At 33.3% G+C, this 25,069-nt stretch overlaps 4 protein-coding genes across 5 annotated transcripts; 2 read left to right on the plus strand and 2 right to left on the minus strand.

Annotated features, from left to right (window-relative positions):
- Nucleotides 1-2,154: 2,154 nt before the first annotated feature.
- Nucleotides 2,155-4,804, plus strand: LOC122602254 (KAT8 regulatory NSL complex subunit 3). Its single transcript, XM_043774961.1, has 6 exons — nucleotides 2,155-2,343; nucleotides 3,223-3,284; nucleotides 3,391-3,520; nucleotides 3,606-3,678; nucleotides 3,852-3,917; nucleotides 4,439-4,804. The coding sequence occupies exons 1-6, from the start codon at nucleotides 2,213-2,215 to the stop codon at nucleotides 4,652-4,654; spliced, it is 678 nt and encodes a 225-aa protein (XP_043630896.1). The 5' UTR covers nucleotides 2,155-2,212; the 3' UTR covers nucleotides 4,655-4,804.
- Nucleotides 4,805-15,346: 10,542 nt separating this feature from the next.
- On the plus strand, nucleotides 15,347-17,266 carry LOC122600331 (probable WRKY transcription factor 53). Of its 2 annotated transcripts, XM_043773039.1 has the most exons (4): nucleotides 15,347-15,759; nucleotides 15,851-15,979; nucleotides 16,233-16,844; nucleotides 17,184-17,266. In XM_043773039.1, exons 1-3 carry the CDS (start codon nucleotides 15,458-15,460, stop codon nucleotides 16,813-16,815), a joined length of 1,014 nt encoding a protein of 337 aa, XP_043628974.1. In that variant the 5' UTR covers nucleotides 15,347-15,457; the 3' UTR covers nucleotides 16,816-16,844; nucleotides 17,184-17,266. The 2 variants fall into 2 exon arrangements, with proteins under 2 accessions (XP_043628974.1, XP_043628973.1); XM_043773038.1 differs by lacking the exon at nucleotides 17,184-17,266 and having other exon boundaries at nucleotides 16,233-17,040.
- Nucleotides 17,267-17,309: 43 nt separating this feature from the next.
- LOC122600330 (pentatricopeptide repeat-containing protein At4g22760-like) lies at nucleotides 17,310-20,553 on the minus strand. The gene is made up of 3 exons (XM_043773037.1): nucleotides 18,567-20,553; nucleotides 17,579-17,787; nucleotides 17,310-17,396 (listed from the first exon to the last, which is right to left on the minus strand). Exon 1 carries the CDS (start codon nucleotides 20,249-20,251, stop codon nucleotides 18,800-18,802), a length of 1,452 nt encoding a protein of 483 aa, XP_043628972.1. The 5' UTR covers nucleotides 20,252-20,553; the 3' UTR covers nucleotides 17,310-17,396; nucleotides 17,579-17,787; nucleotides 18,567-18,799.
- A 692-nt stretch (nucleotides 20,554-21,245) lies between these two features.
- On the minus strand, nucleotides 21,246-24,071 carry LOC122600432 (protein SEH1). Its single transcript, XM_043773144.1, has 8 exons — nucleotides 23,864-24,071; nucleotides 23,657-23,774; nucleotides 23,189-23,289; nucleotides 22,989-23,066; nucleotides 22,368-22,523; nucleotides 22,000-22,112; nucleotides 21,766-21,892; nucleotides 21,246-21,581 (listed from the first exon to the last, which is right to left on the minus strand). The coding sequence occupies exons 1-8, from the start codon at nucleotides 24,020-24,022 to the stop codon at nucleotides 21,450-21,452; spliced, it is 984 nt and encodes a 327-aa protein (XP_043629079.1). The 5' UTR covers nucleotides 24,023-24,071; the 3' UTR covers nucleotides 21,246-21,449.
- Nucleotides 24,072-25,069: the final 998 nt, after the last annotated feature.

Below are 25,069 nucleotides of genomic sequence, written 5' to 3' on the forward strand. Positions count from 1 at the left end.
TTCATCGGTGAAATGGCTCCCCCACGGCGGAGAACGAAAACAAACAACGAGTACAAAAACTAAATAATAATAAATCTCCGGGGGTTATCTTTGCTCACGGTTACGTCTCTATTTCACTTTAATTACCCAATCTATGCCCATAATTTGAGTTTTTGTTTTGTGTTATGAGTTATGGTATAACAAGTATGGCAGAATTACAATCACAATAGATACATATTAGCATATTACGAGAGCAATTACCCGCGCGTTGCGGCTGTGAGATGATGAGATGATACCTAGGTCATAGAGTATGATAGGTTATAAGAGTTGATATGTCATAGAGTATGATAGTCAAATGTCTTACCCGTACGGGTTCCGCCCTCGCATTTAAAAATTTGTCGAAAGTATATCGAATAACATTTCTAATGAAAGAGCATGAAATTTTAAGAACACCCATACAATTTTTATAATATATCGATGTACGGTTTTTGAGATAAAAGATTTTGAATGAATTGGAGGAATAAATGATTTATGGAGGAGAGAAAAAAAAGATGATTGGTTGAGATTTGAGGAGAGAGAAATGGTATTATAGTTATTTTACATAAATATAGAATAGATAGGAGGGGCATTTTGGGGAAGTATTTAAAATCAATATTGAAAATTTCAAGTTCAATGTTGAAAATCTAGGGAAAATCTGCTTTATAATATAGTATAGATAAATATAGAATAGATAGGAGGGGCATTTTGGGAAAGTACTTAAAATCTATATTGAAAATTTCAAGTTCAATGTTGAAAATTTAAGGAAAATCTGCTTTATAATATAGTGTAAATAAGTATATAACACAAGATTTGTTTTGCCCGTATGGGATTAGCCCACTTGGTGCATATTTAGGGAAACTCATTATTTGATGTTTGTTTATGAGTTTTATTGGCTATGGATCTTTTAAAAGTATGGGATGAATGGGATGGGATAATATATAATGAATCTGGTAACTTTTTCTTTTAAATATGGGCAACATAAAAAGATGGTTAAAATTAATATAAGACAATGTACATGCTTGTGGTTATGGATATATCTTTTACAAAAGGTCAACTCAATGAATTTTTAATAATCTTGGTGTGTCTTATTTTCTTGCAGGTGATAGTGTGATACCTTCTTTAGTTGGATGCCTAGCATGCTTACATTGATTTTGTGAGCTTACATTGATTTTGTTATGTATATTGGGTATTAATCTCATTATGGTATATACTCAAAGAACAAGCCTGATGAAGCTTATGGATTTGGAACAACCCATGACTTATTTAAGTCCCGCTGCATCGTGCGGGTAAAATTCTAGTATAAAAAAAAAAGAAAAATGATCCGTACTGCATGACTTTATTTATCTTAAATACTGTCATGTTAAAAAAGTTACAAATTAAACCTTTTAATTTAATAAACATACATCTCCTTGTATTTTATATAACCCCCTCTGAAATACACATGTTTTACTTAAGATAGGTACTGCATGCTTTACCTAAATTTTTTCTATAATAAAAATAAAAAATGCTTATGTTTACCAGTTGGAAACTTCAGAGTCCACGCAATTTGCTGTAGAATCAAATCAAAGATAATAATGTTTAAATTTTATAGACGACATTAATCAGGTACTTGGTTGTACGCAATACTAACCCATATTACAGTAAGTCAGTAATAATGTTTGAATTTTATCAACGATGTTATTGAATTTAGTGATTGATTTCATGGATACATTTTCATATGTAATGCAAACTACAATTTGAAGAAATAAATCCAAACGGACCTATTAAAGAAAAGCCTAACCCAATAAATAAATGTGAAAAGCCCATACATTTTATTAAGGGATTAGTTTCCTTGAACGTAAAAAACTTTGAATGAATGTATATTGTAGAAAATAACTAAAGTTGTGTGTATTGTATATAAATAACTTTGAAATAATGTTTATTGTATGTAAGAATTTCGTTTCAACCAATTAAAATCTGACCAGTGGCACCTGTATATAGTTGTCACGTATGTTTTCTTACATAGAATAAACATTTTTTCAAGTTGCTTACATACAATACACGTAACTTTACTTTTTTTCTATTAAACACATTCGGTTTACATTCCAAATCCCTTTTATTAATGCGCTTACAACAAACCACAAAATTAAGCCTATTTTTTATGTGGGCACGTGTCAGATCCTGTCATTTGGCGGGAAAGATCTTGATCGGATAAATGGCTCCAAAACGGCGGCGATCGACGGAGGGTGAAAACAAAAAGGTATTACAGAAACGTAATAAGAATTCTCCGGTGGTTGTCTTTGCTCACGGTGCCGGTGCCCCTTCATCTTCTGATTGGATGATTAGGTTACGTCTCTAAATTAACTTTACCCATTCTATGCTCCTATTTGTTTTGCTTTTTGTGTACCCAAAAACCGGTTTTTCCCCAGATCGATCCCGTCCCGAACCGGTGTCTAACCGGTCTTTGTCGTCCGTGGACCCGTTTTTTCTCCAAATCTGAACCTGACCATATCTCTACCCGTTCCGAATCCCAAACCGGTTTTTGTACTCAACTTTACTAACAAGCATGGCAGAATCACAATAGATACATATATATTAGCATATAACACATGACTTGTTTTCCGATGCGGGATTAGCCCACTTGGTAAACCTATTGGGGTGTAAGTCCACGGGTCGATCCCTGACTGTCTCGTATATATGTAATTAGGATTATTTAAGCATAATTTAGGTGTCATAAAGTCCTTCACTGATTACCTAAGTGGTTGGACACCTGGACGTTTGTCCGTGAGGTCTCAGGTTCGATACTCTTGGGCGTGAGATTTACATGCTCTAGGTTTCCCGGGCCTTTCGTGGAGCATTTACTGGGTGGGGCGGGCAGGGGGGGAGGGAAATGGGTCTTAGGTCCACGGTAACCAGTCCGGATACCCGTGGCCCGGCCTTGCTGTTCTAAAAAAATAATAATAATAAAAAAAATAAAATTTAGGTGTCGTAAAAAAGAAAACACACCAGACTTGTTTTGAGATTAGTAATTCTATATAAGTTTCATACACTACAAACTTCCACTTTTTGGAAGTCAAAAAGGTGAATAGAAAATTACTACTATGATTTACCAACTTGAAATTTCAGAGTTTGCGCAAGTTACAATAAAAACAAAACAAAATAATAGTAGTGTAACTGAATCTCATGAACGATATTAATAATTACATAGTTAATGGTTGTATGCAGATGGAAGAACTTGTTGGCTGATGCACTAAATGCTGTTGAAGTTGTTACATTTGACTACCCTTGTGAGAATTTCTTTAAAAACTGATATAGAGTTGTTAATTACTTTGATTCTTTATCTGTTTATACAAGTACGTCGTTTTTAAGTTACTTCATAATGAATACTTACAGACATTTCTGAAAGGAAGCCGCCTCCCAAAGCAGAAAAACTGGTTGAGTTTCACTCAGATATGGTCAAAAAGACCGTTGAAAAGTACCCACAACATCCTCTCATTTTGGTTGGAAAGTCCATGGGTTCAAGGTAAAAGTTATTGAAGTATTGATGATTATATTGATACATTATGATGTAATGTAAACAACAACTGGTTTTACTATTAAAAATGCAGAGTTGGTTGTATGGTAGCTGCTAAGAATGATATCGAGGCTTCTGCTGTAGTTTGCTTAGGGTACCCTTTAAAGGTTTGCTTATCAGAATTGCGTTTATCTGATTTTTTTTTACTTTCATGTATGCATAAACTCTATAATTAGATACTCTTTCAGTGGATGATTGATCCGAATATTAAGTTATGCAATGAAATGTGGTGAGAGAGATCACCGATGTTCTCATAATTTTTCGCTACCTAATTTTGCAGGGTACAAAAGGAACCATTCGTGACAAGCCCCTCTTGGAACTTACAGTTCCTACTATGTTTGTACAGGTGAACAATGACGGTCCTTACATTTAATTTTAGTACTCTTCTAGGTATACATTAGGTTTTTTATGAATTGCTCTGTTCAGACTATGCTTACCTTATATTCGTAAGAAATATTGAGAGGAAACGGGTCAAATAGATAACACGGGTCAAAAGCCCCTCAAACTTTCAAAATTTATTTTATTTTGTAATGCATAAAAGCTCCTAATATAATTAGATTATAGCTGAAATAATATTTTTTTAAGTAATCATATATGACAGTAGGATACACTAGCTACCATGAATCAAATGAAACTTATAGACTAAGTAAATTGGGTCAAGGCCTGATTCAACCCATTTAAAAATTTATCCATCGTGACCTTTACATGATCCGGTACTTCCTTAGGATGAACCAGCTAACTCATTGCCTTTACGTTTTTATGCGTATGTTGCTTGTATTTGATAGTTTACCGTGTAACAAACCTTAAAAGCGGAATTCTTAAGTGATTGACATAAAAATTGAATTTTGTTGGGTTTTCTTAATGAAGGGCACCAAAGATGGGCTTTGCTCACTGGCTTCACTAGAACAAGTTAGGCAAAAGATGAAACCTTTGAACACAGTGCATGTGATTGAAAATGGCGATCACTCGTTCAAAATTGGAAAAAAGAATCTTGAGGTGGCAGGAATCACGCAAGAAGAAGCAGAAGAACAAGCTGTTCGAGCAATTGGAGCATTTGTGTCCCAAATCATCAACACGAGGTGATCACTGCTACTGCCTAAGTAAGTTTATATTGCATATGTAGATATTATGGTGGTAAATCTAATCTTTTTTGAAACTTTTAACCTGTTAGCAACTTCTTTATGTATGTAACATCATATCTAGTTGGTTATGAAACTCTTGTCTTTATCTTTACTCTTATATAAAGCATATAACATATTTCTTAAATTTTAAAATGTCAAGTACATCAAAGTTACTATTAATTTAACCCTTCCTAACCACTAGGGGTGAGCAAAACCCGAACCGGAAAACCGAAAACCGAACAAAACCGATAAAACCGAAAACCGAACCAAACCGATCGGTTTGGTTTTGGTTTTTCAAAAACCGAACGGATCGGTTCGGTTTTCGGTTTTATGTACAAAAACCGACCCTCAAAACCGAACCGAACCGAATACTATATATATAATTTTTAATTTAGTATTTATATCATTTTGTATCTATTACTAGTTTAGCTCCTTTACGTAACTAATATTTCATTACATTATGTACAATACGAATACGAAAGTCACGTTAATTTGTTTTTGCAACTAATCCTGCTTATAAATAACTCAGTTTTACATAAATATAAGTTATATTATGTTCTATGTTTTTTGCTGCTAGACATTAACAATAGATGACTAAAACTTAATAGTCTAGCTTCTATAAACTTCTAAGAATTTTTCTGCATAATAAACATTTTTTTAGTTAACACTACATAATAAAGCAAAAAAAAAAAAAACCGAAACAAAACCGAAAACCGACCCGAGAAACCGAACCGAATCAAAACCGAATCCAATGGTTTCTGGTTTTCAAAAACCGAAAGTTTCGGTTCGGTTTTCGGTTTTGGGCCAAAACCAACCCAATCTCACCCCTACTAACCACATATAGATGATAATGAAAATACATATAAATAAGGGTAAATTACCAAAATCATACCTGAAGTTTGTTCGAAACTACACGGGTCATACCTACAATTTAAAAATTACGCGAGACATACCCAACGTTGTCAAAAACTTACACTGACCATACCTATCGCTGACGGTCGTCTATTTGACCGTTAAGTCAAGTCACGCGCCATGCATGTGAGGTATCAAAATCGTAATTTCTAGTATACTTCAGGTATCATTTATGTAATTTACCCTAATAAAAAATTATTAAGAATTTCAGAGTTTTATTTATACTTTAATTATTGAGTTGGTAGATATGAAAAGAGAAAAAAAAGAAAATAATTTAATTATGAAAAAAAAGTTTTTTTTTTAATGAAAAATGTATCGAGAAAAATAATTGATACAAGAATGCATTTAATTTTATATATATCATTATTATTTTGTATAGTGAATATAACAAGGATGATAACCATAAAACTACTAAAGTTTTACTTTTATATTATTATTATTATTATTTTATTTGTTATGATTTATTTTTTTTGATAGAAACCTATATATACAAAGATACAAAATTTTTTTTTAGAAAAAACAATATAACATTTTCATATGGTTTTGTCATCCCCTAAAATTAGAGGGGTAAAGCAAAGTTGAAGACTCGTTACGGTTTTAAAATATTTCTAAAATTAGCAATCTGTAGCATTTTGGGTTTGGAGTTCCAGAGAAAAACATGTTTTTTGTTTTGTGCATCCATCTTGGATGCATATTTTTCAAAATGATGCATCCAATAAAAAACGTGATTTTTCTGATTTTGACGGATCAATGTGTTGTTAAACACTTAAATATTGATAATTAGTTATGCACTATGTTAGTTTTATAGACTTTTAATGCATCAAAATGATGTATTTAAGTGTTTTCACCGTTCTTATTTTAAGAGTGTTCTTACCAGAGTGTTACCATATATATGTGAATTTAATATAGAATATCTACCCACTTTAATAATTGAAATATAAATATAAATATCTTAATTTTTTTTTATTAGAGTAAATTATACAGATGATACCTGAAGTATACGCAAAATTACGATTTTGATACCTCACATACAAGGCATGTGACTTGACTTAACGGTCAAATAGACGACCGTCAGCGATAGGTATGGTCAGTGTAAGTTTTTGACAATGATAGGTATGTCTCGCGTAATTTTTAAATTGTAGGTATGACTAGTGTAGTTTCAAACAAACATCAGGTATGATTTTTGTAATTTACTCTATAAATAATGGCAATCATATTCGAGGGTATACGTATATAGATAATATGTCTACTGTTGTCATCTTCATTACCGTGCATATGAGTTAATGGGTACCCTAGCTTTCTAGTTCTCTAGAATAACAAGCTTAATGGATAATCATGCAAATGTATTATTTGGATCTCAGTTTCATTCTTGGTTCGAAAGTCTCTTTCTACTATTGTTGATGCTTGATATTGTTGAATTAATAATAGGGAAATGCTACTTGAGTGGCTTGGATTTTGGAAAGATAACAAAGTTGACTACTTAATGGCAAATTTGAATTCTAGAAGAAGGCTATATATATACACTGAGTACTAAACAAATTAAGTCGATTTTTGTTTGGACATGTTGACAATTAATTTGTTGGTCATAAATGGTCCCATAAATTCATTTTTATTTGTCTAACAATATACTGTCACAAGAAAATTGAATTTCATTTGTCCGTGTTTATAAGGTTTGATTTGGCTTGTCCTTGGCCTCTAGAAGAAACTGCACTTGAGTTTCAAACTCTTGATTAATTTGAGTTTGATTTTCTTCAAAGCATGGTAATCCTTGACCGAGCCAACTCTAGCTCTAGCCCTAACAAATGCCAAGCTTCTAGCTGAGTCTATTGTGTAACAGGTGTGGTTTTAGGTGGTTCTGTTTACCCGTTTTAGTCCAATTCTAACTCAGTCTCACCAGGGCCATATAACTGAAGCGAAAGTTAAATCTTAATATCATTACATCGCTCTTGGGATGCACTAAACTCGCACCAAACGCTTATGGGCTGTGATTGTTCTTAGTGCTCTTATGTTCTGTAACAAGCATGGGGACCGGAAAACATGAATCACAAAAGCTAATGTTAGAAACTTGGGAATTAAATCGCAAAATTTTTAATACATTATACATTCATGTATTATTCATGGGCCGTAGTGTAAAACATATTACAAAATTCATATATAAATTCTCATTTTCATTTCAAAGATAAAAAAGACTAATGAACGTACATCAAGATTATTTTGTTAAGGACTGTTTAAGGTAGTTGGCTTTTTTTTTTTTTTTTTATATATATAATTGTTTATTTCATGGAAGACATCGGGTTATTCTTTCACATTTGGAAGTGCATGTACTTGAATTAAAAAAAACATTTCGTTGGAATAAACTTTTCTAGTTTATAATTAAAAATTCTGCAATACATCATCCCCTTACGTCACAATTCCTTTCTTGGTTTCCTCTTCTTTCATCCCCTTGAAAATATTTTGGATAAATGTTAAGGTAAACCCAACTCGCTAATTCGCTATGAGATGCATCTGTAGGGAAATAGTAAAGAGTTATTTTTTTTGCCACCTGTTACAAAAACACCCTCAAAAAGTCAAAATCATCAAGAGAAAGGAGTCATGTAGTCTAAATTCTTAATCTTTTTAAATTCTACCAATCAAAATACTCCCAACTTATTTTTTTTTCAACCATCTCAATCATTTTTCATACCATTCATCACTTTCTCAACTTTCCTAAATTTTTTTATTTTCTTTTTCATATAACTTAATCAAACAATTAATAAAAAATATATCATTTCACTAAACTTTAAAGAAATATATATTTATTAAAAATAACAAATTAACAACAAACATAATCTTAAACAAAATATATTACTTATACTAACAAGTCAAGGTATAAAAATACAACTTTGAAAACTAAGATAAGTTTTTTTTTAAAAAAAGTAAAAGTTTAGAGAGTTAAGATGAAAAATTTAAATTTAATAGGTTTTGACATTTGACTACATAGTATCGTCTTCCTATTGCATATATACACATATATATATACAACACATATATATACAATGCCTGCAACTATACTACTTGGATTTTAGCTAGTCAAAAGGGGAGAAACTTTTTTTTTTTAAGGCTGCAACGGTGAGTGGCCCCACATCCCACACGCTTCCCAACAGTCACAAAGCTTCAACCCGCAACCAGCCTTAAGCCTGCCCAAACCAAGCCCTTCTTCAACCTGCACCCATGGTGGCGGTGTGCCCGGGAGGGCTCCTTCAACCCGCCAGTAGCTCGAGCTCCGACCACTCCTCTCCCCTTTAGTTTTGCTCTATTTACATAGTTTTTGTGTACACAATTTTTTAATCTATTAAGTAATAATTTTTTTACAAGTAACTTTTCTATATCATAAGTAACACACCAATTTATCTAAATGACTTTAACCAGAAATGTTGTATCCCTTATTATAAATATAGATAAGATAAAACTCATTTTTGGAACCATATATCATTTGGGAAGCAGAATTTTTACCCTTTTGTAAAATTAAGAGTGTTTACACCTCATATCCCCATAATGGCCTTATCAATAATTAGAGATAAAAAAATAAAATAAAATAAAAATAGTACTGTATGAGGGATACGTGGAATTTGTGTGGATTGGATTGGGGGAATTCTTCCTTATATAAATTTCACGACCAAAAAATTTGAAGTATCTAAAAATGTTTCCCTTTTAACCAGAAATGTTGATCCGTTATTACATTTAAGATAAAACTTTGTTTTGGAAATAAAGTTTTTTTTGAAATCTACATTTTTACTCTTAAAATAAAAGTAAAATTGTTTACATTTCACATCCCCATATCAATAATAAGGGATACAATGAGTATAGTCAATGATATTGTACTTGATTTGGTGTCCGCACAATGCAACGGCGGTAAAGCGGTGACGTTGTGGTTATTAACGTAAAAGTAATCTAATTGCGGTCGGTGATGTGACAAATTTTGTGGTGGGATGTGAAAGAGGAGGGGGGAGGGATTTGTGAATTATGGTTTTTTTTCTATTTGTTTGGAGAGATATATGTTAAATTTTTTAAAGGGCATTTTAGTCACAGTCTATAAAATAGAAATAAAAATGTATTAAGATGAAAGATAAATTAGATATATCATGTTCTTAAATTTTAGAAAGGGATGTTAGATTTGTTTTATTAGGTATTATATATATATAGATATACATAGATAAAGGATTCGTAGAATTTAGATGGATTGCGTTTGGCGATTTGGGGAATTTCTATTTATGTAACTTTCATTACCAAAAGATCTAGAGTATCTACGACTATGACTTAAACTTTTCCACTCTAAAAATCCTTTTACATACATCTTTTATATACTAAAGTTTCAAATAATTTTTATTTAACTAAACTAGTATAATCAACTTTTTTCTTTTCTTTTTATTTGTTGAGAATAGTATATTCGATATATAAAGTCAACCAAAGACAAGATGAACGTGTTACTTAGGCGGATTGACATGTCACTACACGATGTAATTACTGTCCAATTAAACGCGGATCAAGACCAAGTCAGATAGTTACTATTATATGAATTATGATTATGGTTATGATTATTAAATATTAATGTTAATATATTCATTCAACTACCTATTATATTCTCTTTAATCGTTTTTTGATTATTATTACTGGTCCCATTCCACTTCTTACTTTGACTCTAGTAGTTGATTATCTTCTCAACTGGCAAATAAGACACATAATGAACTAAAGCTTGGTACAGGAAAACTGCGAACAATATATGTCCAAACAAACCCCATAGACACGCTAAAACAAGTGTAGCATTTTTATATCTTTTACTTACAAAGAAAAAATAATACGCTATATATAGCTACCTATTATTATTATTATTATTATTATTATTATTATTATTATTATTATTATTATTATTATTATTATTATTATTATTATTATTATTATTATTATTATTACTTATGTGTTGTTTTGAATAAGATTTGAACTAACTCGAAGTGTTACGTCTCGCCCGGTGCATATTTCTTAATTAACATTTTTGTATTGACCTTTCAAACTTTAAATAGTCTTATTTAAGATTTATTTTTCCTAAAAGTATTTTTAGCTATATATTCACCTTTAGAAGAAGTATTTTTAGCTATGTAGAATATGTTAATTAGTTATCTTTACCCTGCAACAAAATGCATATGTACTTTCCTAGTTATTTACAATTTGCAACATTGGTTTGGTCTAAAATAAGTTTTAATTTCGACCACAATAAAGATTCGCTGCTAGAGGCTGAAAGCATGCATCAATTGTTGTATTTTAAAGGCTAATGACATGTGGATGTAGTAAACTATAACAAAATGTCTATGTTATGTATTGATCTAATCGGGGTTTATGTTATGTAACGAACTTATCAAAACTGTTTAAGTGATGCATGTTACCGGGTAATCTACAGGTAGCCGGTTACCATCCAAAGGGAGAATGACCTATGAATGTAGTGAACTATGACAAAATATCTATATTATGTATTGATCTAATAAGGGGTCTATGTTATGTAATGAATTTACTAAAACTGTCTAAGTGATGCATGTTATTTATTGTTTCCAACTCCTCCCGAGTATTTGAAAACTGATATTTTCTTGTTTCCATTTAGTTATTTATTAATATCCCGAAAAGAGAAATGATGAATTATGAGGTCAAGGGGATTTGATCTTTTTAGCTTTAGGCTTGTAATGCGTTCTTCTAAGTTTGTTGTTTTGTTGCTTTAACTAAAATCTAACAATTAGTTATTCTTTCTCATTTCAATTCTAAGTTATGCTTCAAGAAGCCATGTAAGAATACGTCCCCTAGTCTCTCATTGTTTGTTTGTGTGGGTTGTATATATGTACCCTTAAATTTGTGTGTGTCAATGTGTATATGTTTGAGAATATATGTAATGATTAGTTTCAGGTTCTTGACCTTATAAGAGATCGTAATCTTCAAATGCAATTTTAATGTTTGAGATCTTTGATTTTTTGGTATATGATTGTGTTAGGGTTGATCGGAAAAATGGGGAGGTAGGTGGCGGCCAGAAAATATGAAGGTGTTTACAGTTTTTATATAATTACAGAACTTATATACATATAATTTTCCATAACTTATACTTATTTATATATGTTAAATAAATAAATTAATTATTAAGATTAAAAAATAAAGGAAAAAAAATTAATGACCGACTTTAGCCTGTAACATGTATCACTTAGACAGTTTTGGTAAGTTCGTTACATAACATAGACTCCCGATTAAATCAGTACATAACATATACATTTTGTCATAGTTCACTACATCCCTATTTTAAATGTACTCAACTCAAAGTCGTTGATGAAAAACATTAGTCCATAATACATTTAATATATATTGTCTCGAACTCTTAAGAAAGTCCTCTTATTTTCAAAATGTATAAAACAACGACATATTTAGTGGTTTAGTGTTAAACCATACTCGCGGGTTTAGTGTCATGGTATTTGGGCCTCAAGACCCGATGTAAGCAGAAAAAAAATCATTGAAGGGGTATTCTATGTATTATGGTGGTACGTGTGGAGAGTGCGTAACCAAGTTATTTTCGGCAGGAAAGCTCCTATAAAGGCAATTATGTTTGACGAGATTGTGTCTTTGTCGTATAATTGGTGTAATGCTAGAAGTAAAATGAATTGTAGTTGGATAGATTGGTTACGAAGTCCTATACTTAATATATTGTAATTATGTTGCTAGCGTCTTGCTAGATTAATTATAATAAAACTGCTGTTAAGAAAAAAAAAACATACTCGCGGGTTATGTGCGATGACTTTTTTTGTCCCATGAATTCATATATGTATATGACAAAAGGGTTATTTTTCAGTTACAAAGAAGGATAACATTGTCTAGATATCATATATCTTTAACATACCACGTTCATGATGGGACTAGATATCATTAACATTGACTTTATAGATGTGTAATAAAACTATAACTTCAAACTATATTCGTATGCATTCAACTTTGAGAGTCTAACTTGTGTATTTAACTTTCAGTCATTATAATATGTATCCAGTTATATATGATATTCATATAGATAATCATATTATTGATCGGTCGAATACATATGATAGTAATATTTGAAAATTACCCACAATGCCACAATAGTTTTCTTTAAAGTTGGATGATGCATTATGCATACTATAGATTTTAGGCAGGTATTCCCATAATTATATCCTAAATTCAAAATAAAAATACCAAAATAAAGTTAAAATAACTTACAACGTCGTTTACAGGAATAATGAGTGATGTTAGCTTTTTAAAAAAGTTATCAGTTGTCAAACATACTTCTTGTTCGTTGTGTTTGTTTGTATCTTTATTGGTAAATAAAGTTTAAATACTATAAAAACTTGAAGAAGATAATATAAAACGAGATCTTATATATATAGAAAGACAAGAAAACAGAACATGGATTCGAACAAACAATAAACTAGAGTGTGACCTTAAGTAGAGCTTCGAACTCTGTATTAATTAAGGAAAATGATTAATCAACCTAATTGGTATGCTTAAAGATATGCCTAAAACTTTAGGAATTTGACATGTGGAATGCACTAATTCTCTATCCTAATTTTGCCCCCTGATTTTTTCACATGTCATCATCTTACAATTAGGCATACCAATTAGATTGATTTATCATTATCCATTAATTAAATATCTATCATTGTAAGTACCACGTGTTACGTACAGTGAGTGAGTTTGAAATGGTCATCACCAAAAATATTCTTCATAATGAAATGAAAAAGAAAGTGGATGAACCTTTGTTTGAATTGGTCAGCAAATCATTATCTTGCATTATTACTCAATCTTACTTGATCAAAACATAACTTTCATTACTTCAGGGGTTCAAATTGAAATATGTTCATATTATTAACATTACAAACAAATAATTAGTTTTATTAGATTTTAGACCCGTGTCAAATACACAGGTTTTACAATTTTACTAATATAAGAATTAGTATATGGGAAAAAAAAACTGACCAATTAACCAAGGTTGGATGGTATAATAGAGTTTCATTTATACAAATTTTTTAGATAAGCAATATTTTAACTTTGATTACACAACTGATCAAGTTTTCATTGATATCTTGCGAAAGTAATTATATTTTCTTTAATCATGGCTGTTAAGAACAATAAAAATAACGGCTAGTTCGTAAGGTTTTCAAAATTTTTGTGTTGTGATTTTATATGTAGAGTTTAGTTTATATAAGAAAAATATGTATCCTAAAGATAGCTTGATTCTAATTACTGATAACAACAATGATTATCCTACTTATGGTTTGATTACAATTACTAATAACAATAAAATTTTAACTTGATTACAATCAATAATATAAGATAAAATATTGATATAAATATTATAATTCGTATTAATCCAACTATGGTAACTTCTCTAACTTTTAGTTATATTTTGTTATTAAATAGACATTATTAAATTAAGTATTAATTATTTTTAAATTGAGTTAAAGTGTAAATTGGTGATGAAAAACCAAAAAGTGTAAATTAATTTAGACATGTGTTGATTTAACTAATTTTGAGAAATTGAGGACTATGATTGGTCAATTGAGGTTAAGTCAGTTGTCTTTTAGTATATATAAAGATAAAGATAAAGATAAAAATGCTCTTGCTTTGTGACAAACTCATTTAATATCACGAGGTTTCATTCAATATCATGAGGTTCTACAACAAAATATATCAAAGCAAATAGTAAATAAAGAATCTTAGATGCAGCTATTAAAGGTGTAATCAGAACAAGCCGGGTGACAAAGCAAATAACTTATCATCCGGCTTGATAATAGGCTTAGTCATACGTCAACTCAAAACAAACGTTTTATGACCCTAAGAGCCCGGAAATTCAGAATGGAACAGAATTAGTAATTGTAGATGAGAGACGAATTACCATGTACTCTATATGTTGATTTTTAATTTTTAAGGATGCATAATGAAATATTTTTTATTCTTGAATTAAGTAATTAACTATGAAAATTCTAAATGAATCTAAAAAATTAAAGAAAAAGCCGCACTTTGTAACCCTCCTAGGATTTTGGCACACTTGTATAGTTGTATTCCCAGATCCAAGTTCGCGTTCCTACTACAAAATTGGATAAATTTTTTAGGATACCTTTTAATTTTTGAAAGCAACCGATAAATAGCTAATACCTCCACACGAATGTGACCACGCTGATTCGACTTCTGACAATGCCCTAAAGGGTTTGTTCCTTATGTGTTAGATGAGTATAACATTGCTAAGACCCCCACCACATTTGCATGTATCAGGATTCAAACCTAAAACCCCATGAGGAAATCACATTGCGGAAAACCCCTGATCACGTGAGGATACCCTTACCATCACAAACTTTATTTTTAATTTACCTTTTATACAGATCGAAACTGGGGTAGATATTGTGCCTAATTGTCAATAGATCCTCCAATGCTCGATTTGAACAAAACGCCAAGGCAAAAATGAGATTGTAGACGGGTCATCGTCCCTTATTTATTTGTTGGAACAAGAAGAGTTGTGGGCGTTGATATAAAGTGCCTATAGTAAAGGGTGTTAATAAGTAAAATAAATAGATTTGAATTGGTCAGCAGCAAAAGGGACAAGGACCAGTCCATTTTTGAAAGAAAAAAACACTTCACACGGTTTCTCCAGTCAACCTTCAACATTTTCTCAACTTTAAATTCCATAAAATCATCTCATTTCCTCAGCTTCTCAACACCACCACAACATCCAAACCCTCACCTTCATCCCTCTCACATGAACCAGCATTGACTTTCAAACTTCAAAATTTTACACTCTGCATCTTAACTTGTACACAAATTCGACATGGACATCATCAATGAGTTAACACAAGGAATGGAGCTAGCCAAGGAGCTAAAGTCCATTCTAAGCTCAGAGTGTCCCATTGAAAGAAAACTAGTTTTGATACAAGAGATCATTTCATCATATGACAGAGCTCTGTTGATTGTCAATTGGGGTCATTCAGCTGATAAAACACCGCCACTAGTACAGCCAATGCTAAGCCAGCCCGAGTCATCTGTTTCCATTGATGAGAGCCCGCGAAGTGGGGATATCACCAATCAAACATTTGATAATCAGCAGGACCAGAAAGCCGTATCCAAGAAAAGGTATCTATCGTTTTTTAATTAGTACTTTCGCAACGTGCATTATCTGAGGTGCAAAATTCTAATCTTCACTTTTTGTTTATTGGTGTCATAGGAAGACAATGCCGACTTGGAAAAACCAAATTAGAATCTCGACTGAAAATGGGTTGGAGGGAAACACTGATGACCACTACAGTTGGAGAAAATATGGACAGAAAGACATTTTGGGTGCTAAATTTCCAAGGTAATATATCTATTTGAGCATTAGTTTCCAATGCTAGAAGCATAAACAGATACCGCAAAAATGAGTGTGGGACCCAGTATCGTGTGATGCTAGGGTGAAATGTTAGTGTATTGTTTCTAGAACATAAAAGTATATGGCTACGAGGTCATTCTGTGCGGACCCCACAGTCGCAACTTCTAATATTCAAAACATACTATGTCTCTATGATTACAAGCTACATGTACTGATGACAATATTTTGCTTACTTTTGCAGAAGTTATTACAGATGCACTTACCGTTATGTCCATAACTGCATGGCAAGAAAACAAGTGCAGAGAACCGATGAGGATACCACTGTGTTTGAGATCACATACAGAGGGGAGCACACCTGTAACCCTGCCACAATGCCATCAGTTGCACCGCCACAGTCACCTGAAAAACACGAGATGAAACAAACCAACCAACATCACAACTACCAACTACCACTACCAATACCACCAAAATCTGGAGAGATGCTGTCAAACCTCAGAGAAAATCTCAGAGTCAGTACCTCAGATTTGGAGGCAACTATCTCATCTTCATTTTCATTCCCTTCGGCATCATTTGGATCCGTTGAAAACTACCAACAATTTCAGTTTTCCAATGAAACCGATAACAGCTTTTTGCAAGGATATTCACCTTCTGGCTCAAACTATTTCACAGAATGGGGTTATGATTTCCAGCATCATGATGACTCAAATCTGTCAGGAATGATCTCAACCACAACTTCTGCTACAAATTCTCCATTGGCTTTTCCCGCTGATCCCCAGGATATTAGCCTAAACTTCCCATTCAGCAACTCAGGGCATTTCCTCTGATCTTGTGTAATAACAGTCATAACGCATAGGTAATACCAAAGATAAGTCAACAAGAAAAAAATGTAGCAATATATTTTGCAGTATCAGGATAAGTAGTTGCAGATAAGGATGCTTATTAGTGTCAAAAATTCTGTTTTGTATTCAAAACCATGCATGTACAAATAATAAGTGTAAGATCCAAGAACCAGGGAATCTAATCATTATTTATAAATGGTAATTTTTTCATACTGAGAGGCTACTTCAATTTCTATGATACAATATAATTTGATAAGGTGCAAAATACCTAACAAGAGTAAATAAATTGCCGGCATCGAAATTGAAGTACATTGTGCCAGTGTTAATGACAACAGACTTGCATTACTATGCAGAAAAACGGAACTCCAAGAAGTGCACTCAACACCAGTTGCAAGAAACTTTGAGTATACTGAAGATGATGTTTCCATTTGGTACATTAATGTTCGAGGAACCATTAACTGCTCATGTGGTCAGTTCAAATTACCGCTTGTTCATGCCAAACTCATCCTATCAGTTCCAGTAGTTGCTAGTGTCATTTCAGTCATATCCCACTCCATCTGCCACACCTACTCAGCACGAAGAAAAAAAGTTAATCACCAAAAAATCAAATAACAATACATAAAGAGCTGACTGATTCCAAGATTCGTCTTCAACAAATTCGTATTCTACTACATTGACCTTCTATATAAATTTTAGTTGGTGAAAATGTAGAAATATAGTAGGCATATAATGCTAAAATAATATATACCTCACTGTTGTGACAACCTTCTTAACAAAGAGCCTTCCATTAGTGTCAGAGTTCGACACCATTTGCCATACTGAAATTCCTTTGGATGTTGCAAAAGCTACCAACTCATATGGCCTAAAATTGTTACATATTTAGATCCCCCTTATATCTGCCTCTGCTAGTTCAGAAACTAGAAGCCATCTCTGATGGTCTTGATCAAATTCCCATACCTGACAATATAGCGAATTGAATGCCACTTGGAGATGAAAGTGAACATCGTTGTTTTGCCTTATAAGATACGGAGTATCTTTTAGTAGCATAACATGTTAATGACTTAGACACCACATCAGTTTGCAAAAAACATGGACTGTTACTTAAAGATTAACAGCAACTAAAAGAATCTTTTAGTGTGTGTATCATAACATCGTTGTGTGTATCAGATATTTCATCTATCACTCAATCGGGTTATCTTTTAGTGTGTGTATCACTGTATCATAACACCATCAGTGGGTGTATCATAGCATAGTTGTTTTGCCTTATAAGATATCTTTTACTAACATAACATGTTAATGACTTAGAGACCACACCAGTTTGGCACTTGGAGACAAAAGTGAACGTCGTTGTTTTTGCCTTATTCAGATGAACATGAGGCTCTCTCAAACTTCATCACTAAATCAGTAACATTCTGAAATTCAGCCTAAAATCCAAAAGAAAAGAAAAATAGCATAGAAAAACTCTGCAAGAGGATTGCAGGAAACCCAAGACACAGAGATAAAGAAAATACAAGTTGCATAAGTTTATTCATCTAAGCATTGTACAACAACTCCTTACTCGACCCAGGAATGAGCTGCATGAAAGAGCGCATGCAGGACTTAGCTCTGACAATTGTCTACGAGCCACTTACTATCAGAGCAGGGCTAGTTTGACATGTTTAGATAAAGCCTAGATATTACAGTGCAGCTGCAAAGCATCAATCCATAAATATGCAGCATTATAAAACTGCGGTTACCTGAAGTTGCCAGTGCTTTCTTCAGCACGGAACTAGTGGCTCAAGGACCTTGGATACTTTAATGGACTAGGATAACTCAACCTATGGTAACTTTCTTGGCCCGATCCACACGAAGGTCATTTTTGTCAATCCAGACCAAATGGCTCAATCAATGGTCTTGGAGGGGATAAAGGGCTAGTTGGTTCAACCCCTTGGTAACTTTCTCCTTTCAAGGACTTATGGTTCAGTGGTCACTAATGGCATAAAAGGTTTGCATTATTGTGGCCATGGTGACTTTCTTCTACTATACCTGCATGGTCCAACACTGTCAAAATACCAGAAAAGGTAACGAGATTTGGACAGATATTAGCTTCCAGCATCTCCTCAAACAATCTGATAGCATCGTGTTTACATCTGTTCCTGCTATAAGCCAATATCATCGTTGTATACACATCCACATCTCTATTTTCCAAGCCACGAAATATCTCAAAAGCTTTATCAACACGTCCACACTTTGTATATAAGTCAATTAAAGCAGTACTCAAGCTATAATCCATTGTCATCCTCATTTCCTTCATTAATGTCTCGTGGATCCAAGACCCATAATTCAAGTTCCCCCACTGAGCGCAAACAGATATGATAGTAGATAATGTCATTCTGTCCGGTTGAATGTTCACATTAGGTTGAAGCATCTCTTCAAATAGCTCTAGTGCATCTTTTGACCGACCATTTTGAGCATAACAGGTGATCATTGCATTGTACAGCAAATGATCCTTCTCGCGCATCTCATCAAATATTTCACGTGCAGACTCCACAGCTCCATGCTTGGAGTATCCATTGATCATTTTGGTACAAGATGTAACATTTTGCTCAGGCATCACATCATAAAAATTACGGGCAATTTCCAATATCCCGGAATCTACATAACCACTAATCATCGCAGCCCATGAAGCTGAAGTTTTAGCTGGCATAGGTCCAAATGCAGCTATCGCCTTCTCCATATTTCCTCTTCTTGTGTACCATGAAACCATAGAATCCCAACAAGCAATATCCTTACTTCCCATATCAGAAAACAATCGTTCAGCCATGGCCAAATTCCCAGAATCTAGGAACTCCTTTATCACGCTGGTCGCTGCATTTCTTTCAGATATTTCATCACACACACTCTTAACAGTCTCCATATCATCAAACTTCGAGTAAAATCCCACGAGAGCACTTCCCACATGAACATCCCCACATAACCCATATCCATGCACATGACCATGTATCATAACCCCAGAAACCCGATTCCCTAACTTCGTACACGCTTTTATAGCAGACACTATGGTAAACGTACAAGGCAAAAGCCCTAATTCCCGCATACGTGCATACTCACTCAACGTTTCTTGAAACTTTCCACGTTGGTACAAAAACTTAACGAAAGACGTTCTTGCAGCCACATTCGGGTATTTTGAATGGTTAACGACTGATCTAACGTAACGAATACTAGCTCTATAATGATTCGATGGTGTGTTAACAATTTGGGTGATTATTAATGGCTCAAGATGATTAAGTCCATTTACGAGTATCAACGCGTGAACTTGCTTCACTTGTTTAACAGTCAACGTGTTGTTTAAAAAGGCGGTTACTTTTGAAACCAGCACGGCGTAAATACTAAGTTTTGAAGGTTTGAAAGGACTTGGAATATGGGGTTTCATCTTGTTCATTTAAAACCTGAAAAAGGATGTAACTTTAAGCAAATGTGAATAATATAAACTACAAAAATTTGTTGAAACTCATTGAGGCATTTCGTCGAACATGTAATGTGCCAATCCTGAACTGAAAGAAGTTTGGGGCAATTTATAGTATGTAAAAACTGATAAGAAAATATTCAACGTGAATATGGAGGTTAAATGTTTGAATGATGTAGCGAAAATGAAGTTGACGACGGAGGACGGTGGTTGTACTTGTATATATGGGGTTCTCAAGTTGCTTCGGCTGTTAGGCAAGAAACTCAGAAGTCTATGGGCTTTGATTGGTTGATGGACTATTTGTTCACATTTTGAAACGGATGGGTCGGGCCAGGTTGGCCCGGTGTTTTTCATTAGTTTTGTCAAAATGTTAACATCTTGATATGACTTAATTTCTTCTTATTATTTTGCTTATCACGAAAATAGTATCTTTCCAACATAATCTTTAATATATGCATGAAGCTAAAAATCGGGTTAAAGGCACTCGCAAGTCGCAACCTTTGATAATTGTGGATGAAAGCTGCAACGATTAATGTGTAGTGAACCCGAGTTCACGTGTCAAAACGCATGAAAGGCTAGCAACTAAGACAAGACAATCATGAGTTCATACTACCCTCACCATTGTTATGATCTCCCATAATAGTATGACTTCAATAAATTGTCTGAACTTTTTTTGCAAGGATATTCACCTTCTGGCTCAAACTATTTCACACAATGGGATAATGATTTCAAGCATCACGATGAGTCAAATCTGTTGGGAATGATCTCAGCCACTACTTTGGTTACAACATCTCCATTGGCTTTCCCCACTGATACCCGGGATATTAGCCTGAATTTCTAATTCAACTCGGGGTATTTCCTCTGATCTTGTGTAACAGTAGTCATAACACATAGGTAACACCAATGAGAAGTCAACAAGAAAAAAAATTAGCAACTTATTTTGCATTACCAGGGTAAGTAGTTGCAGATAAGAATCCTAACAAGTGTAAATAAAAATTGCCATCATCAAAATTGAAGTACATTGTGCCAGTGTTAATGACAGCAGGCTTGCATTACTAATCGAAAAATCTGAACACTAAGAAGTGCTATTAACACCAGTTGCAAGAAACTTCGAGTATACTAATGATGAATACATATGTTTTGGTTTGGTACATTGATAGGACACATGAACAGCTCATGTGGTCGGTTCAATTACTGCTTGTTCGTGCCAAAGTCCATTGAGGTTGGACTGCCACAATCTCACCATCCCGTCAGTTCCGCTAGTTGCTAGTGTCATTCCACTCATATCCCACTCCATCTGCCACACCTACTCGGCAAGAAGAAAAAAAGTTAATCTGTGCCAAAAAAATTGAATAACAAAATACTTAAAGAGCAGATTGATTCCAAGATTCGTCTGCAACAGATTCGCATTCAACTTCATTCACCTTCTATATAGATTTTAGTTGGTGAAAGCGTACTTAATATGGGTATAATGCTAAAAGAATATATACCTCACTGTTGTGACAAGGGAACGTAGCAACCTTCTCAACAACGAGCCTTCCATCAGTGTCAGGATCAGACGCCATTTGCCATATTGAAATTCCTTTAGATGTTGCAACAGCTATCAACTCATATGGCCTAAAGTTTTTACATAAGTAGAATCCCAGTTGTAAAGTTCGTAAAACATACACAGATACTAATTGCTAAAGTCCTATGAAGTTACCAAAAGGTTTCTGCAGTTTTACCTTCCAATGTTTGAAGCCCACGCCACACAATATACCTGATCCTCCTTATCACCTGGCTCTGCTAGTTCAGCAACTGGAAGCCATCTCTGATGATCTTGATCAAATTCCCATACCTGAGGATATAGTTAATTAGATAACACTTAGAGACGAAAGTGAACATCTTTGTTTCGCCTCCTAAGATATATTTAGTAACTTAACATATTAACGAGTTGACACCGCAACATTTTGCAGAACATTTGGACTGTTACTCATAGGAGTCAAAGATAACCACCAACTAGAAGAATGTTTTAAGTGCAGGAACAACATAACACCATCATTCTCAATTGCATAACAGAAGAAGGAAGATTTTGAATCTAATAGTGACATACCTTGGGTGAATTTAATAGAGGAGTATCTGAGTTGAAACATGATACAAAACTTGAAGGACGGCTTTCACTTCTATCTGGACACCATGAAATAGATGCAGCTGAACATGAAGCCTTCCCAAATTTCGTCACTAGATCAGTAACATTCTGAAATTCAGCCTAAAATCCAAAAGAAAAGAAAGTTAGCATAGAAAATTTCTGTATCAGTAACATTCTGAAATTCAGCCTAAAATCCAAAAGAAAAGAAAGTTAGCATAGAAAATTTCTGTAAGAGCAGATTTGCAGGAAACCCAGGACACAGAGATAATTAAAATACAAGTTGCATTAGTTTACCCATCTAAGTATTGTACATCCACTCCTTACTCAACCCAAGAATGTACTGCATGATATAGCAGTATAGCACATACAGGAGCAGGACTTAGCTCAGACCATTGCCTATGGGTGTGAACTATTCCTAGAGAGTTGTAGGCATCATGGATACCAAAAAGTTCATGAAAATGAGCCACTAAACTAACAAAAAGAGGGCCATTTTGACAATTGACATGTCTACTTAAAACCTCAATATTACGGTGCAGCTGCAAATCATCAATCAATAAATATTCAGCACTATAAAGCTGTTATTACCTGAAGTTGCCAGTTCTTTAGTTCCACCTGATCTAAGGTCTCGTAGACTTTTACAAGGCCATTTGAATAAGCAATTGTCTGTAAACCAAACATTAATAGCTTTCAGTAAACATAGAACGTTAACTGCTATTTCTTCTGCTTAAATATTAACTTTAACAAGATTTATGAGATAAAAAAGACACAACGACCACATTACTCACCAATTTTAATGTTGAGAGGGAGTTCCCAAATTGACAATCCAGCACTTTTTCTGAAGGTCCCCCAAAGCTTTTGCAGTGCTTCCATTGAACAGGCTCGCTATCTAATAAAGTAATATGCATAAGATACAGATATACACATTGGACAATTCTTGTTAAATACTCACAGACATAGGGGCGTCTTAAGTTAAAAAGGACCAAATTGGTGAGAAGACCCCGCATTTTGTAGATAAAACTTGGTTCGGTTTGTGCATCAAAAACTCGTTTGGTGATATCGAAACAAATTCCCAGATGCACATCAAACCCCACTAAAATTATGTTTCCTTCCTAAAATTCTTTCACACACATTAAAAAGTTATCAAGTTAGCATCTTTTCACGACTTTGATAATGCCGTTACATATACAACGATTTCAGGTATTTATACGAAACATTAAATCTCTTTTCTAAAAAGCACACAACTTTATACATACCTTGAGCAATTTCTTCCCAAATATACAGGCTTCCATTAGAACATATACACGCAATTGCATCACCATATTCTGGTGGGACCCACACAATTTTTACAACATTACTTTCATCACCACTTACCTAATATATTCAATCAAGCATATAAATTTAGTACACAATATATATGATTCTTGTTAGAAATATGAGAAATAAAAAATTGGGGGAAAAACCTTGAATTTAAAAGTGGAAAAAAAAGAAGAAGAAGCAGGATCAGTAGTATCAAAAATGGAAACAAATCCGTCGATTGACCCAGTAGCTAATCGTTGAGCACAGTAATTCCATGATGAACATATCGTTCCTTTTTCTAATTTTGCTACTGATTTCTCCATTTTTTGATTTCTAGGGTTTTTCCGATTGGGGTTTTAGGGTTTTGTTTTAAAAGTGCTTTTGTTTGTTTGTTTAATTATTAGTGAATTATATGGATTTTGAAGTTACATAATTGCCCCCCTTTAACTAACCCATATGTATCATCGTGTATTCCCGCGCCAAAAGAAAAAAACAAAAACAAACAATATTTTAAAAAAAAAAAAATTAACTGCATCCAACTATCCAAGCTAAAGCTTTTTATTATTATTATTATTAATTTTTTGTTATTAAAAATTCATTCAACTAGAGTTGTACCAATTTATGCGAAGAGTTGTACCAATTTATGCGAAGGTAACAACCGTACTTTTAATATTATATATGTGCTAGTTAGGTTGTTTACGTTCCCGCAAGTTCTAGTTATACTTGAAGCTAGTAGGTAATGCCCCAAATTAGTAATCTAAAGCTAATGATATGTAAAAGAATTTCCTAATGAAAGTACCTCGGAACAAAAATTTTTAGAGGTGATCAATCGATGCGATAATAATAACTTAAGGCTCGCAAATTGAGATACCAATCAAAATTCCTATGGATTGCCCAACAAATCAAAAAAATAAAACCAAATCAAGAGGATATGATCATGATAAATAAAATTTTCAACTAAAAATATAATTGGACGTATTATGTACGTAAAAGCGTCGAAAACTTAATAAGTAAGCATATAAGCTTAAAAATTAATACAAATTTACAACCAATGACCTATGTAACCAACTAAAAATACAAAAATATATCCACACACATAAATATACATGACTTATACACATATATACATATTCCTAACTAAAACAACCAATTAATTACCTTTTACTAACAAAACACTTACAAATTAAATCCACACTTAACATATACCTACATTTATACTTATACAACAAAACTTTATAAAAAAATAAAATGTGTCTCTCCCTTTTCCCCCTCCTTTTGGCCGTTCCCCCCCCCTTAGATACACACACACTTAATTCAAAATACACACTCTTACGCTTCCAAGGAATTTAACACTCAAACTCTCTCTTCCC

Source organism: Erigeron canadensis, chromosome 5, assembly GCF_010389155.1.
Source record: "Erigeron canadensis isolate Cc75 chromosome 5, C_canadensis_v1, whole genome shotgun sequence".
NCBI classification, from domain to species: Eukaryota; Viridiplantae; Streptophyta; class Magnoliopsida; order Asterales; family Asteraceae; genus Erigeron; species Erigeron canadensis.

Coding starts and splice junctions, on each gene's coding strand:
- LOC122602254 (XM_043774961.1), top strand. CDS start 2,213: ATGGCTCCAAAACGGCGGCGATCGACGGAGGGTGAAAACAAAAAGGTA. Junction 3,679..3,851: donor GCTTAGGGTACCCTTTAAAG/GTTTGCTTATCA, acceptor CTAATTTTGCAG/GGTACAAAAGGAACCATTCG. Junction 3,918..4,438: donor TTCCTACTATGTTTGTACAG/GTGAACAATGAC, acceptor TTCTTAATGAAG/GGCACCAAAGATGGGCTTTG.
- LOC122600331 (XM_043773039.1), top strand. CDS start 15,458: ATGGACATCATCAATGAGTTAACACAAGGAATGGAGCTAGCCAAGGAG. Junction 15,760..15,850: donor AAAGCCGTATCCAAGAAAAG/GTATCTATCGTT, acceptor TTGGTGTCATAG/GAAGACAATGCCGACTTGGA. Junction 15,980..16,232: donor TTGGGTGCTAAATTTCCAAG/GTAATATATCTA, acceptor TTACTTTTGCAG/AAGTTATTACAGATGCACTT.
- LOC122600330 (XM_043773037.1), bottom strand. CDS start 20,251: ATGAACAAGATGAAACCCCATATTCCAAGTCCTTTCAAACCTTCAAAA.
- LOC122600432 (XM_043773144.1), bottom strand. CDS start 24,022: ATGGAGAAATCAGTAGCAAAATTAGAAAAAGGAACGATATGTTCATCA. Junction 22,524..22,988: donor TAAAGAACTGGCAACTTCAG/GTAATAACAGCT, acceptor TTTGGATTTTAG/GCTGAATTTCAGAATGTTAC. Junction 21,582..21,765: donor TCCCTTGTCACAACAGTGAG/GTATATATTCTT, acceptor CTTGCCGAGTAG/GTGTGGCAGATGGAGTGGGA.